Source organism: Mauremys reevesii, linkage group 7, assembly GCF_016161935.1.
Source record: "Mauremys reevesii isolate NIE-2019 linkage group 7, ASM1616193v1, whole genome shotgun sequence".
Taxonomy (NCBI): domain Eukaryota; kingdom Metazoa; phylum Chordata; order Testudines; family Geoemydidae; genus Mauremys; species Mauremys reevesii.
In genome coordinates, this window is record NC_052629.1 from 121,629,080 (window position 1) to 121,645,586 (window position 16,507).

The 16,507-nt window shown below is 45.7% G+C and overlaps 1 protein-coding gene across 31 annotated transcripts in view; it reads left to right on the forward strand.

Moving 5' to 3' along the window:
- Positions 1–16,507, forward strand: part of CADPS (calcium dependent secretion activator) — a 359,086-nt gene that overhangs the window by 158,057 nt on the left and 184,522 nt on the right. For all 31 annotated transcript variants that reach the window (XM_039482401.1, XM_039482397.1, XM_039482400.1 and 28 more), the window contains exons 4-6: positions 323–403; positions 5,647–5,883; positions 8,091–8,212. In XM_039482401.1, the coding sequence (XP_039338335.1) occupies positions 323–403; positions 5,647–5,883; positions 8,091–8,212 (440 nt within the window). The remainder of the gene's footprint in view (positions 1–322; positions 404–5,646; positions 5,884–8,090; positions 8,213–16,507) is intronic.

A 16,507-nucleotide genomic window follows, 5' to 3' on the forward strand; every position in this document is an offset into this window, starting at 1 on the left:
TATCTGTCCATGACGGAATTTCTACCCACAGAGGTAGCTACATGGGCATCTAATGCAGTCTGACAAAATGCATTCAACTGAGCATGTCTGTTTAAAGATTTTTTGGAAAAATGAATCAATATGCGCGTGTACCATGCCTTGCAGAATGGGGCCGGACCTTGACTGGTGCCTGTCAGAGCTAGTGCAATACAAATATTAAATAATAATGTAATGAAGTCGTACGCTCTCAGAAGCTGAACAGGCTTCTGCTGGGTAGTGCTCTGGTCGTCTTTTTTCATCCTAAAAATCCTGTTTACCTCTTCTTTTTTTTTTTGCCACACAGCTGGATAATCCAGATGAGCAAGCTGCACAGATCAGACGAGAGTTAGACGGACGCCTTCAAATGGCAGATCAAATTGCCAAGGTAAGAAAACTCTAATTAGTAACTAGCACATACGTAGCTCCATAGAGCTACCATGCACCCCTCTTCTCAGGGCCTGCTCCTCAGAGATGCTGAGCACCCACAGCTCCCAGTGAAATTAGTGGGATCTACGGACAGTCTCTGTTTCTTAGTGTCAGGCTCAAAATTCCTGTTGAGAAAAGTGTCTTCTTTTCTAGTGCAAGAAGCAGCAATTTGTTAGGGCCTGAGGCTGCTGTGTTTCTTTTACTGCTGGTGGGGCAACCCTTTCAATGACTCCAGACTTTGCAAGTGCACCCAATCCCACATTTGGCCAAATAGCATTGCTTGCATCCGAAGAAGTGGGTATTCACCCACGAAAGCTCATGCTGCAAAACATCTGTTAGTCTATAAGGTGCCACAGGATTCTTTGCTGCTTCTACAGAACCAGACTAACACGCTGCTACCAGGCCTCTGATACGGCAAAATATCTAAAAAAAACTCAAATATATTCTAAAAACTTTTTCAGAAATGCAACTTGGGGGGGAAATTGTATTTGAAACTAACATATCAGTCATGATAATATATTCAGTACATATTATAATCCCTTTTCATATTGATTATTAATGCTCCTTCCATGATTGCTGCTAATCCTAAATGCTACAATCCATACACTAGATACTACCTTGCTCCACTGTTGCTGCTTTGCTGCTTTGCTGTGCTTTTTTTTGATCTTTCTCTGACTTTCTTCTCTAAACTTATTTTCTGTGCAGGAGCATCACAGCTTGAGAGCAGCCGTTCCAGTTCCAGCTTTAATTTAGAAAATTTTAAAAAAAAAAAATGTCTAATTATTGGTCTTATGTTAGTTGCAGAATGATTGATTGTGGTTGGTGATTGCGATGGCACAATCGATGCACACACCAAACTTCGTCAGCACCAAGGTGCCATCACTGAGTTTCAGTTAACTCATCAATTAAAAATTAATATAAGAAATTAAAAATTTAGATAAGATCAATTAAGATGTGATGGAGGCCAAAGAAGAGCAGGACCCCCCAGTGCTGGTGTCTTAATGACCATGCTGGACTATGGGACCTATGGGACCACAAGAGTTATTTGCATTAACCACACACACAACGGGAACACACAGCAACACACTGTATCTTTTGTATCTCTCAGGATGCTCAAAACAGCAATTTGGTGTTCAGTGTGTTCCTGCACTGGGGTTACTGGATGGGTTACCCAGGGTGTGGTCTCCATCTTTCCTAGGGGAAATCTCCAGACTGACAAAGCCTGGGCTGATGATTTAGGATTGGGTTGTCCTTTGTGCAGAGGGTTGGACTAGATGACCTCCTGAGGTCCCTTCCAACCCTAATAGACTATGATTCTAACACAATGCGACCCCACTCTTGGTTGTCCCATAGGTGCTACCACAGTAAATACAATTATAATTAATTGTGTTTATGTATATTTACTGTCCCTGTATTTGGGTTAATAGTTTAGGGCCAAATTCTCTTTTGAGCACACAGCCCAGACGGAGGGGAGTTCTGTGGAAGGGATGGAATCCTCCTGCCAGACGGCTCCCCACTCACGGGGCTATCACAGCCTGTTGCATCCACTCCTCCATGGGTGGGAGGTCTGGGGTGTGAATCATGTGTGTGTATAAGCCAGGCAGAACGGAGCCCCAGGCCTGATTAAGGGCTTTGCGTGATGCCATCATAATCATAATGGAGTCTATAGCTGAGGATCTGTTGGCCACAGTCCTGCCCCTCTTCTGGTCAGTCCCCTTGTGCGAGAGCAGTGGGGAGCCTTCCTACATGGGGCTCACTCCTTCCTGCTCTGTCTGCCTGACCCCAGTGCTATTCATCCCTGCCATCCTGCCTCAACTCACTAGCTCCCACCGAGACATCTCATCTGCTGTATCATCACCTGCTACTTCTACCATCTCACACCCACCTGTGTCGTGATCTCAGCCTCCCACTGCTCCCCAGACAGCTCATGAAAGGGCAGAGTCCCCACCGGTTCTCAGCACCGCACACATGGGCCATCAGTATCAAAAGCTCAGGCCCCATCCCACGGTTTTCTTTTAGCATTTAAAGGAGCAAACATGCACGTTTCTGGGCTGCTTTATTCCTCTTACCTCCCCTTTAGCCTTAGAGACTCTTCCTGCCTTTTTTCTTTGACTTGGACTTAGTGAGACTCACCTGGTCCTCCTGTCAGGGTGAGTCAACAGAATAGCCCTACCTTTCCATATAATGTCTTAGAACCTGATAACCTAACGCACAAATAAATCCATCTTGCCCCACTTCCAAAGTGCCTCAACTCTCCACCCTTAACATCTGTCCTGCTCACCCCACTTGCCAACCATCTATTGACCCTCCCACCACTCCATGAATATCCATCATCTGAGCAGCCTCACACATACACCCCAGATTTCCAACCTGTCTCACAGACGTGTCCACCCACTTCAGTGGGAGTCTCGTCTGTACAAGAACTACAGGGTTTGGGCATTGATGGAGAAGCTACTGGTGACAAATAGTGAGATTTTATTTCTGATGGTTACTGCATTTGAAATGTGATGTATGGAAGCAGTGCAGAAGCTGGTACATCGGGAGAGATGAGTAGTGCAGTGACGGGACATTGATGTTTGAGCATCAGTGCTTTCAACAATATCTCCCATCATTTAAAAAACATTTGGGGGGTTTTTTGAGTGGTCTCTGTCTCATGTAATGCACGGGCCATCAGACAGCACAGTTAGATAGCTTGTCTTATGCCAGGAATAATTTACTTGAGGATAGTTTCTGAAGTCAGAGATTTGAAATTGAAGGCTGCATTTTAATTGCCTGGCACAAGTGTTGCTTTGAAATGTGTTTGTAATGAATAAACCATTGAGTACTCTCTGATACACTCTGTCAGCCTGTGTTGCTGTTTGTATTTCTTCTACAGCCTTAAGAAGGTTTCCTGGCAGAAACATGGTCTTGTTTTCTTTTCCAGGGTGCATTTTATGAACCTCTTTTTTATGGTGTCTTTATGAACTGTCAGCCCTGGAGCGAGAAGATATTTCTCAAGTCGTCTCCACAATTCTGTGTTAGAGCTTTTTCTGGTAATGAGCTCTGGCCAGATAGCTCTCTTTTGACATCAGGCCTCAAGTGCGGGTGCTGAGGCCTTCTTGGCCTGAGAGAGAGATTGCCCTTTGAATTACCTGCCTGGCCAGTTTGTTACAAAGAAAATGCAGAGAAGGTGCTGAGGGGACTAGAATCATTCACTGCTTCAACCATTTCCCACCACAGTGTTTATTCCTCATTTTGTTAATGACTTAGCAGCAGGCCCTGCCCACTCCTAGCACAGGTGGGGTAGGAAGTGGAATGGGTGTGTGTCCCACGGGTTTGGGAAGCATGCAGGGAGCCCCCCCAGAGTTCCCACGCCCCTTCTGAGCTGCAGAGCTCTGCTCTGCCAGGGCTGCATCTGCCCTGGCAGGCAGGTGAGACCCAGGGCTGGTGGATCTGCACAAACCCTTCTCCTGCTATGGATGAGAATGAGGGGGCTGAGGGGGCTACTGCTGCCCCGAGATCTGTCCTGCCTGCCCCATGGCCTGGGAGGGAATACTTGGTTAGCCCAGGCTGCTTCCCATTGCTTGGGCTCAGTGCAGCAACCAGGCCTTAGGATCCTGAGCTTTTAACTGGGATGATAAAGCTTAGTCAGTCACGTCTAAAGTCCCATCCCATGGTAGCAGTGCCCTCTGGGAGGGAACTGTGCCTAACACCAACCCCTTCCTGAGATGCAGCTTCCAACTGGGACCACACACCCTTCGTTCTCATGGCCTAGATCCCCGTTAGCACTTCAGACCCTTCATGAGACAACCCTAAGAAAACAGCAGGGAGACCTGGAGTCAAAGCATGGATGACGTCACAAGTGAAATTGATGGCCTCGCCCAAATCACTGGCAGATATTTGGCCACATATACAAACCCAACACACAGCAGGGCACAGCTGGCGATGCTTACTCGGGAGAAGAACTGTGCCTAACACTTACTCGGGAGAAGGGCACTGGCACTGGCACTGGCCTGGCGCTGCGGAGATCAGGATTCAGTTTCTGGCTCTATTGCAGACTCTGGGTGACCTTGGACAAATCACTTCTTGGTGCCTCTGTCCCATCCATGTGAAAAGGGGACAATAATCCTTTTGAACCCTTCTGCGGGGGCATTGTGAGAATAAATCCTGTTGTGTTTGTACTACGGGTGCTATGCAGCTAGGCAGGAAATTCCTAGGCTTTTTGGAGCATTGCAGATCGTAATAAAGGTGAACTGACGGAGCTGCATGTGGGAGAAGACGCTTCTGGTGCACATGCCAGCTGGGCCCAGGCAGAGTAGAGCCCTGCAACCCGACAGCATTTGACTACAAGCGATGGGTTCAGGCTGTGCATGAAAAACAACCCGAGGCTTTCTGGGTCGGGTCATCTGTGATCACCTCCTCCTGCCCATGGGGTCGGCATGACAGCTGCCTGTCCCGCTCCTGCTGGTTGTCGCCACCTCTCTCCGCTCTGTGTGCTAACTAGTCGTGCAGCAAGGCACCAGTGGCCGGTAGGAGTAGCACATACAGACACCGCCATGACAACCCCCCACACAGAGACAGATCACATCGGGAGTGGGAAGTGCCCAATGGGCCGAGCCCCAAGGACAAGTCTGCAGCGCTGACACAAGTTCTCATGCAAGTGTCGGGTTTGGGTCAGTTCTGAAAATATCATGAGGCCCTTGGGTTAGGTTGGGGTTGGCTGTGATCGGCTCAGGGTTGGACTTTAAAATTAGCCCTGAGCAGATCTCTAAGGAGGAATCTATCATTTGAATGAGGGGAGAAAAACCAGGGGGCCATTCCTCCGCTTGTGTAAATTTGGAGAAGCTCCATTTACTTCAGTGTAGCTATGGCAACACACACCAGCTGAGGATGTGGGCCAGGGCGTGTATACTGATGAGGCATGTATATAGGAGACAAGCTGTATTAACAGATAATGAATGTGAAACTGAAAAATGCATACAGGAAGCTACAGTTTATCACATAAATGCCAGGCACTCGTTCATCCAGTTGCTAAAGGTAATGTATCCATCCAAGTGGCTTGGGAGACAGCTGTTATGGATGGTGGTAGTTCTCCATGTGCAAGGCACTTTCCAAATGCACGTGGGGACCTAACCAGATCACTCACGTGGTGCGACAATCCAACAAGCGACTCTTGAGTATCCATTAAATCTTAATATATTTTTCTTGTTGTTTTAATCCAAGGAGCGTAAATTTCCGAAATTTGTATCCAAAGAAATGGAAAACATGTTTATCGAGGAGCTGAAGTCTTCTGTCAATCTGCTGATGGCAAACTTGGAAAGCATGCCAGTGTCCAAAGGCGGCTCTGAGTTCAAGTTACAGAAGCTAAAACGCAGCCACAACACCTCAATAATTGACCTGGGAGAAGAAAATGAAAACCAGCTTTCAAAGTCAGATGTTGTGCTGTCTTTCTCCTTGGAGGTAAAAGCTACAAACTGTCTCCATTTGAACATATAATGTGCTGAATTAGTGTGATTAAGAATCACACCAATCAATGCCTAGCCAGTCTGAGCCATGAGAGTAGATATTAAAATAACAGCCTGAGGGGCAGAGGTCAGTAAAAGGATTTCCTAATCCCCAAGCGGGGCTTTCTTCCCTTTTAGGAAACAATTATAAAATGCTTTTATCAAGCTTCATAATGTGCCCTTTTAGATTTCTCCCAGTCGTGTTAGAACAATCTATGGAGATTATACTAATGTGAAATTCAAGGTAGATTGTATCAAGTCGCTCAAACAGTAGTATAATTAACTAGCATCTTCACAGTGTCACAGTGTTTGTACCAAGTGTAGAAGCCATGAGCTAAATTCATTTGCAGGGCAACTCCACTGAAATTGGGTGGAATTAATCCAGGAACTAATCTGGATGCCTCATTTCTCTATACTACCTAAAAACGTTCTGTTTCAGGGAATCACAAAGTTTCATTCTCTTTGCTTTTTGCAATAATAGGGTTCTGTGGGTTTTTTAAATCAAAAATAGAACTTCTGGGATAGAAATAGTCATCAGTGTAATTTCATAGAGACTTTATTACTGGTTCCTAAACTACTAAAACCTTGTGCTTTAGGTGTCTTTGCATTTGATTATTGCTAAGTAGAGATGTCACTTTATTCCTCAGAGAGACAAGGTGGCCAAGGTAATATCTTTTATTGGACCAATTTCTGTTGGTGAGAGAAACGAGCTTTTGAGCATACACAGAGCGGACCTGAAAAAGGTGTAAAATGAAATAAAGAGGATTTATATTTACCATTTCCCCCATTTTTGTCTATTGTTTTTTCTGCTAAATGTCCCTTTTGCTGTGTAATTTACACCAATTTTCACCATTACCCCAATTTAACAGCATGCAACTTACACCACTGTTTACAATATCACTGAATTCAGCGTTCAAAATATTTAAGGTAATATTGGCTTCATGATATTTGCAATATTCAGTTCAGCCTTACTGGAAATTTGGTTGTGTATGAATCCAGGGCTCATGTCTTTGATGTAGACATCAAACAGGGCATAACTAGTATGTGCACAGGTATCAAGAAACAGTGAAATGTCACAAAGCACTAGACCTACTTGTAAGAAAAATATGTGCCGTTCATAAACAAGCTGTTCATGACAACATTGTTTAACATGTTTATCCCAACTGAAACCGATTCAGAAGGAAATTGTACGTGGAGCTTTGAAGTTCTAGAGGGTGAGCAATCCATTCATATGCACAAAACATTTGCGCAGCAGAAGTTTGGTCAAGAAACATTGATTCATCAGAGAATCTGCAGGCGAATGACAATGCATCAGGGAATATATAGCATGGAATTTGAAATTTTAACTTATACGCTGCATCTCTAGTTATAAGAGGAACAGAAACATCCATGTGATTTCTTCATGAAGACACATTGTTAACATGATGATTCATCAACATTAAAAGAAGAAAAAGTTTTGATAAGACAGACTTAAGGTTGACAATTATATATACTGTGTCATAAACAAACACATGCATCATCCTACTGCACTTCCTGTATAATGACACTTGTTGATGAATCTTCTACAGGGACTAAACCTGTGATCTCTGGACCTAAACACATAAGCTTCTCCCGCTAGAGTGAAGGGATCAGTTCCATTAGCTTACCCGAAGTAGCAGACTGATAAGTCTCTGTGTGGCCTAGCCACTGGAAAGGGACAGAGAGCCACATTCTGCTAGTGTGGGTCAGTCAAAGAACTGGGATTGACAGAATTTGCAAAAATATTAGCAGAAGGTGAGTCCAAACTGCAGCACTGATAGTGATACGGATTGTTGATGTTTTGTGAGTGGCTTCTTGTTTGGATCTCAGCCCCTCACAAGGGTTATTTATTGGTCTTACCATGTTATGAAGTTGAAGGCATTCAGTACCCCGCAAGAGCAGCCCATATCATATATATTTGGGCAGTCTCCCTGATGAAAGATAGAGTGACTTGACAGCAAATTGAAAATTGGGACAGAGATGGGGGGTAATAGGAGCCTATATAAGAAAAAGACCCAAAAATCGGGACTATCCCTATGAAATTGGGACATCTGGTCACCCTAATGAAAGAGCTTCAGCTGAAAGAGCTAATTTGCTGTTGTATTGCTCAGTACTTTCCTTACACTTCCTCTCTTCACTCCATAGGTCGTCATAATGGAAGTGCAGGGTCTAAAATCCTTAGCTCCAAACCGCATCGTTTATTGCACTATGGAAGTAGAAGGTGGAGAGAAACTGCAGACTGACCAAGCAGAAGCTTCGAAACCAACGTAAGTTTCTCTTGCTCTCCTGCATGTTTTTCTCTGCTCCGTTGCTGCACTGTTCTCATGAAAAGTAAATAAATGTATAGCTATCAAGGCCAGAAGGGATCATTAGAACTTACATAGGGAAAGCTTCATTCATTTATTTCCAGATGAGAAACATATACAGAGCTTCACCCTGCGCCAAATGAACAACAGGTAGGCCCAGTTCAGCAAAGCCCATAAGCACATGCTTAAGTCCCGTTGAAGATAATGGGACTTAAATGTGTGCTTAAAGTTAAGTATGTGATTAAGTGCTTTGCTAAATAGGGATGGAGGTTAAGCATGTGCATAAAGTTAAATATGTGCATAGTGTTTATTTGATCTGAGGCTGTTTTGGGTATGTATCCATCATCTCATCCTTCCTGTCGTGTCTTTGGAAGTATTCTAGGAAAGAAAAACAAGGATGATGGAAAAGGAACTCCGTTTTGAAAGGCAACATTAATGAGAAGAGGAGGGGAACCGAAAAGCATAAGGGTGTGTGTGTGTGTGTGTGGTGGGGAGGTCTTTAAAATACTTTCAAGGAACATTGATGGGGAAAGAAAAAAAGGGAGCCTGAGCAGAAGTTAGTGATGGGTGAGAACGTGCAGGGACAGCCGCTGCGGAGGTGAGAGAGAATGAGTCACACGTGATGGATGTTAGTCCTGTCACTTGCTCCACAACTGGAGAGTACCTGGGTACTGAGGTGATATGTTATAAAGACTGACATCGACTTTTGTACTGGTGACCCCTTTCACATAGCTAGCCTCTGAGTGTGACACACCCCCCTGCATAAATTAAAAACACTTTTTATGTATTTAACACCATTAGAAACACTGGATGCAAAGTGAGTTTTGAGGTGGAGGCTGACAGCTCGCGATCCCCCATGTAATAACCTCACAACCCCCTGAGGGGTCCCAACCCCCAGTTTGAGAACCCCTGGACTAGAGAGCGGGAAGAAGATAAAAGAAAAGTGGGAGAGAGGGAAGAGTGCATTGTAGCATCCTTTCATTTCCTCTTCACTTTTTACTCCTTGTGTGCCTCCATGTCCCCACTCAACCTTCTCCTCTCCCCTTTCCCTGACACCCCCTCCCCTCATCTCTTGGTCTTTTCTTGTCTCTTAAGCAAGGAGGCAGGGCCAGTTTGGGGAATGATGGAAATAAAGCGCTTTCTTGTCCAAGGCCCCAGAGATTGGTGAAACCTCTGTGTGAAAGAGAGAGGCAGGGATCCGGAGCTTGGCTCTGCTCTGTGCTGCTCTGTGCTGTGCTGCCAAGGTCTCGAGCACCTGGGGCGGAGCTGTGCGCTGCTGTAATCTGTTGGCTCTCAAAAAGAAAATTCTGTTTGGTTAAAAGGGGCTAGATGTGAACCACCAAAGGGAATGTCCTCTCCCTGCTACTGTCTTCCCACCCTCCTCGTTGCTGTTCTCCGCTCATCTCCCCTGCAAGACCTAGCACCACCCCCCTCTCTCCTTCCATCTGCTGCCCCATGCTTCATTCCATCAAGGGGCTGGTGATGGGGAGGTGACAACTGTTATCATGGGAGATGAGTCTTTTCCCACATGCCTCTGAATCTAAATCCTGACCAGCAGCACCCCCTGCTATTCTAGTCCTGAGTGGGAAGATTGGCTAGGTGTGCAAACCCTCTCTGTCAGCTGGGCCCTGAGAGTCTCAAAAGCAGGCAGAACTCATACCAAAGCTGCTAATGAAAATGCCAATGGCACAAGGTAAACATTTTGCACAGCTCTGATTGGCAACGTTTGAGAGACAAAAAAACTCAACAGTGTTTTCCTTAGGATTTTAAGAAGGAGCCGACACAAAATTCCCTCTGGACTCTCTTCACACCAGGAAATACCCAGAGAGATCCTACAGTATCAGCCCCAAGCCTCTTCATTTTTTAAATACAACTTTTCTCCCAAGCTAGTCATTGGGGGTGAGCAAAGTGGTTTATTACATTCCTTGGTGGGTTACCTGAGAGGCAAGGCAAACTCTGGAAATTTGCCTCTGGATCTTGGTGAGTTATATATCCTTGTTCTTAGTGGGAAACGACGTGCGATGCCATCGCTTTTCTCTTTCCTCTCCTTCCTTTGCACCAGAACCTTTTTCCTTCTCTCTTTCCTCTTTCAGTGGCACGGGCACATTTTATGAATGGAGCCAGTTGAATCGCAGGAGCTGCCTAGGGGCCTGCTCAAAGACCTCTCTGACTGCTCCTGGGGATATAATGAGCCCAATGGGGGCACTTGTTCATGTCCCACCATGCACAAGATGTGGTGGAACCACTGCGTATAGGATTTGTGAGTAAAATGTAAAACAATAGACTCTACTGGCCTGATTTTCCAAAAGTGCTTAGCTCCCATCAGCTCTCTTTGAGAAAACTTGGATCTAAATGACTGTTTAAGAGAAATTCCAAGGGCATGGGATTTCTCAGCTCTGCAAACCATTACTTCATTTGCAAAACAAGGCTTCCAGCACCTGGAACCAAAATCAGATTAGTAAGTGGCTGTGTGAGGAAGCAGTAAGCAGAGTCCCCAGCATACATATATCATCAGCGCTGAACAGCTTTCTTGGATTAATCTTGGCTTCAAATCAGCAGCTATCAAAGTTTCAGTCTCCTTGCCCCATAGGAAATCCTGAATTTGTTTACCCAGCCTAGCTGCCCAGTTACCTATCCGGCATGTTAGTACCTATTTCGGGTGGTTTATAGTACAAATATAGTACAAACACAGAAGCAGAAAAGATGGTGTGTAATGCACCATTTCATACAGGCCAGTTTCACTCTGGTGTGGGCTGACTATAGAAACCAGTGCCATCAAGGTAGTGGAAGGCACCAGAGAGCTGCAGTTATTTAAGCAGGCTACTGTGTCATACATGCAAAGGACAACTCGTGGTACCTCACTGGAGTCAGATGATGTTGGCACCAACTTACACCAGCTGTGCATACTGGCACCGGGTAGCAGAAAAGCTGCTTCAGCATTTGTTTGGAATAACTTGAATAACTGATACGTGGTTCTGTCACTTACGAGTGATGAGACTATCCCAAACTCATGCTGATAAAATCTTTCTACCATACCATTGTGTGTACAGACGCTCCCCGGGTTACGCAAGACCCGACTTACGCAAATTCACACTTACGGAAAAAGTTCCATAAGCCAGAAATAAGATTTTCAAGTTGCAGAAATTTTTGCATAACGTACGGGTATACGTTTCCGACTTATGCAAAATTCAAGTTACGTGAGGCTTTCCAGAAGAGAACGATTGCGTAAGTCGGGAGGCGTCTGTATGTGTGTATATATATATATTGGTTCTTAGACATATGTCTGTGCATAGTTTTCAAAATGGGTTCCTAAACTTAGACTCCTAAATCCATATCTAGGCATTTAAATAAGCAGCCGGCTCCCATTGGAACTTCTGGCTGCTTGGCATTTTTGAAAATCGGGCCACTTACTCCGGTCCCTGAATCGGGGTTTAGAAGTCAAACTTTAGGCTCCCATTTTTGAAAAGCTTGGAGCTAGAGCAGCATCTCTCTGTAGAGAGACATAGATCTACAGCCTGCATGAGAGGCTCTACCCCATCTGTGAGCACTAACCACTAATGCTCTTGCTCACATGTGAGTGTACAGGTAAGCACATTTTTCACTCCGTGTCCATTATCCAGAAGTGCCTTGCCTTTCGCATTGTATGTACTATAGCCATGTGCTACAAAGCACCTGAGATTGCTTTAGCTGAATCCACCTACGTATGCACTTATATTACCCATGACTACCGTTGTTTCCAGCATGTTCCCATACCAAAAGCTCTTACGATATGTTTTTTCTCCTCTTCACTGGATGCCATTTGAAGACAGAGATTTAAAAAAAGAAGTCCCTCAGCTGAAGCCCAGATGCCGTTAGCCTAGTGATCAATATGATGTCCATCAAGCTTTTATGCTAGCTTTACTCCTACTGCAATCTGATTTCCTCTACTGCTAACGAAGTCCCAGACTGTGTTTTCCATTTCCTTGTCTCCAGTTGCTTCCATCCCTCTGGCAGTTAGAAGCAATGATCCCTCTAATTATTTATATCCATGTGCGGAATGAATTTACTTATATGCACCAGTATGGAGGTGATATGTGGTGGGCTGGGGCCAAGGGGTTCGGAGTGTGGGAGGGAGCTCAGGGCTGGTGCAGAGAGTTGGGGTGAGGGTTCTGACTGGGGGTGCGGGCTCCGGCTTGGGGCCGAGGATGAGGGGTTCAGGGTGTGAGAGGGGGCTCAAGAGCTGGGACAGAGTGTTGTGGTGTGGGGGTGTGAGGGCTGCAGCTGGGGGTGCAGGCTCTGGGGTGGGGCTGGGGATGAGTTTGGGGTGCAGGCTGCCCCAGGGCTGGGGCCAGAGGACTCCCCACATCCATCTCCCTGCTGGCAGCGGCTCCGGGGGAGCAGCCCCCCTTCTCCCGCCGGCAGCACAGATTTCCAGGAGGAGCCCTCCCTTTCCTTGCAAATGATGGTTTGCCTAGTATTTGCCGGTTAGAAAACCCAGCGACCCTTCTGTAACCCTTCATGCAATTCCTTAGTTTGCTGAGAGGACATCCTAGACCTCTTTTAATCCCTGCTTTTTCAAATGTAATGGTGACGGTCAGGTCTTCCCTGTTAATGACGTAGTATCTGTATTAATGTCAAAGGAGAAAATGATTTTGTGACTTTTGCTTGCTAATTTTGGGGATTGTTCATTTTGAAGCAATATCCATTTGGATGAAAGACAGTTTTCTCCCTTGATTCACTAGAGTCTCTTGGCACTTTTTAAATGAAACTCAAACTGAACAGCTTTATTGTGTAAAGGTCAGAACCTGAGTTACGCTAGGAGGCCCACTTTTCCTCTGATTCCCAAATCTTCAGATTTTCTTTCTCCAGAAAGCATCACAAATCCCAGTGGATGGATGAGGAAGATGAACTAGATGACCTAATAAGTCAATTCCATCTCATATTTCTGTGATTTTTTTAAGATGAGTTCCAAGCACACCATTTTCTGTAGATGACTGTGCCACAATGATAGTTTCAAAGGCTGAAGAAAACAAAGCTGAAAATCATTGCTTGAACTAGAAGCTGAAAGTTTCAGATTGCACTCCGCGTCTGTACACAAATAATATAGCAAACACACATTTCCAGACTGATTTTCCAAGACTTTTAAGGCGGAAACAACAAAAATAGGCATTTTCTTCTGACTTTTTTGAGCTAATTTGGGTTGCCCAAATATGATGTGAGTTCAGATGTTAAAACTTGTATGTGATGTAAGAATTATAAGGGTTTTTTAATGTGAAGTTTAGCGCAAGTTTCTTATCTGAACAAAAAAGCACCATCATAGAGGTTTAGAGCACAGTCCTGCAAACTCCTTCAGCTGTATCCCCTCCGAAGTCAATGCATGAAATCCTGGCCCCTCTGAAGTCAATGGCAAAACTCCCACTGGTGAAGAGAGGATTTCACCAATGTGACTAAATAAAAATCATTCTCCTTCGAGAGATGTCCCTGTGGGTGTTCCACTCCAGGTGTTGGTGTGCTCCTGCACCTTCGCTCAGAGATTTTTACAGCAATACTAGCACGGGCCATGCACACACGGTGCCTGCCTCGCACGCCAACCATGCTTCAATAGTGCGCATGCACAGCCAGGCTCCTCGGTTCCTTCTCTACCGTCCCCAGCCTGAGACGAAGCTCAGCGGATTCGTTCAAAAAAAATTTGTCTTGGCTAGTTTAGTTAGTTTCTACACACTTTCACCCAGTAATTAGTAGATAAGTTTGAACTCTCCTTTCCCCGTTCTCTCCAACAACAACAACAAAAATTTTTCCCTTCCCGTTTTTCCTGTCAGTTAGTTAGACAGTTCGTACTGCGCCTGGCTCACCAGGTTTTAAGCGATGCACTACGTGTAGAGATGCCATTCCTATCTCGGACAGCCACTCTCAGTGTGTTCACTGTGTGGGGGAGTTCACTGTTAAAGCCTAGGGCGTGAAAGGACAGAGACCTGAGGCTCAATTACTTTTAATGGAGAAATGCCTCAGACCTCCCTCCGACCCAGGTGCAGAGTCATCCTCAAGACAAAGTCCACCTAGGTCAGCAAAAAATTAAAAAACAGGAAAAAAAAACGACCACTTTCCTCGCCTCACAGAGACCAACCGCTTTCCAAACGACCTCCGAGCAGGTCTGTCTCGTCGGTGCCGACTGCTCCACGGCTCAGTATGTACCACACTTCGGGCACCTCCAGCACTGCCCGTACCCCAGTTGCTGCTGATGCGCACTGCTCCAGTGCCGAGGTTTCTCTTAAAGTTGCCTGCCTCTTCTCATATTCCAAGGACCTACCACCTTGGTATGGACACCTGTGGGTGGGACCACTCATGCCATTCCCCGGACAGTGGCATTGCTGGAGCCCATTGAGACACCCTAGTGACTGACACAGGCCCAGAAGAGGTGACATCAGATCTCCTCCTGAGCCTGTGCACATGTCTGCGACTGAAGGAGAAGAACAACCTGCAACCCTGCACACAGAAAAGGGGGCACCTGACACCTCTCTGACCAATAATAACTCAGCCCCCTCACCTCGGGTGACCAGATGTCCCAATTGTATAGGGACAGTTCCAATATTTGGGGCTTTTTTTTATATGGGCTCCTATTACTCCCCACCCCCTGTCCTGACTTTTCACATTTGTTGTGTGGTCACCCTACCCTCACCAGATGAGGCTGTTATGCCCCCACCTCCAACAACAACAGATGATTTTACTCATTTTCACAACCTCTGCAAAAGAGTGGTTAATGCACTCAAGCGGTGTCGGAAAATTAGCATGAGCTGACCAACATGTTACAACCTTCCAGCACATCCAAGAGTGCCCTCCCTATTAACGCAGCCATTATGGGCCCTGCCAAGAAATCTGGCAGACACCAGCCACTATAATACCTACCTGCAAACATGCAGACCGGAAATACTATGTCCCATCCAAGGGCTCAGAGTTCCTTTTCACACACCCCGCACCAAATTCGCTGGTAGTTGAAGCAGCCAACCAAAGGAACAAACAGCAGCATTCCTGGTCCACCCCCTCTGACAAAGACAGTAAAAGACTAGACAGACTCAGTCGAAAAGTTCATGCATCATTTACACTGCAATTCAAGGTGGCTAATTACGCGGCCCTACTGGTCCAATATGACCACAGAAATTACAGGAAACTCATGAACTTTATTAATGACATTCCAGAGGACAAGAGAGAGCAATTCAAAGCCATAGTCTCTGAGGGACAAATTGTTTCTCGCACAGCAGTACAGGCTGCCCTTGATGCTGCTGATGTGGCTGCCAGGTCCACCACGACGACCGTCGTTACGCATCGAGCTTCATGATTTACATCATCTTCTTTCCCACACGAGATTCAAAATATGTGGAAGCTCTCCCCTTCGATGTAGAGAAGTTATTAGCTGTGAAGACCAATACAGTGTTGCACGCCATGAAGGACTCCAGAGCGACGCTCATATCCCTTGGCATTCACACACCATCAACTAGAAGAAGACAGTATAGGTATCGGCCTTATCAATGCCCACAATATCTGGCCTACACTCAATGTCACCATAGGCCATCAACAACGCTGGAGACCTAGGCACCAGCGACGCTGCCCCATGCTGTCAGCACCGTCCCCAACCCCTGCCACCTAACGAATAGATTTGAAACCTTGGTCGAGGGTATGAAGACCTCTCACCCACTCCAGCACTCATACTACCTGTCCAGATTTTGGGGCACCGTTTGCACCCTTTCTACCTCAACTGGCAGGCCATCACTACAGACAAATGGGCACTAGAGGTCATCAGAATTTTTTCAGTCACCTGGAGTGGGGCACCCGGAGTGCTCCACTGCCCACCCTGAGTTGGAGCGGTCTCTGTTGTAGAGAAGGAACCAAGGAGCCCAGTCACGTATGTGCGCTATTGGGACATGGTTGGTGCACGAGGCCTGTGCAGGCACTGCTGTAAAAATCTCTGAGCGAATACGTAGGGGCGCACCAACGTCTGGAGTGGAACACCCACAGGGATACTCATCTCAAAGAACATCAGTTACTGCACAGATAAGTAAAGATTTTCAGGGTCAACGCCTGCTATTCATTACACATGAAGCAAAACATGCACCTTTACTGCTGATTTACAAGAGAAGTGTGCCATAGGCATTATTTTTTCTTGTGGTTTTGTTTGCCAGCTAGAAAATGTGATTTCTTCAAAGAAGGCAAATATGATGCAGCATCCATCATTTTAATTTTTTTAAGATTTCATTAATGTTTTAATTGTTTTATGTTCTTATG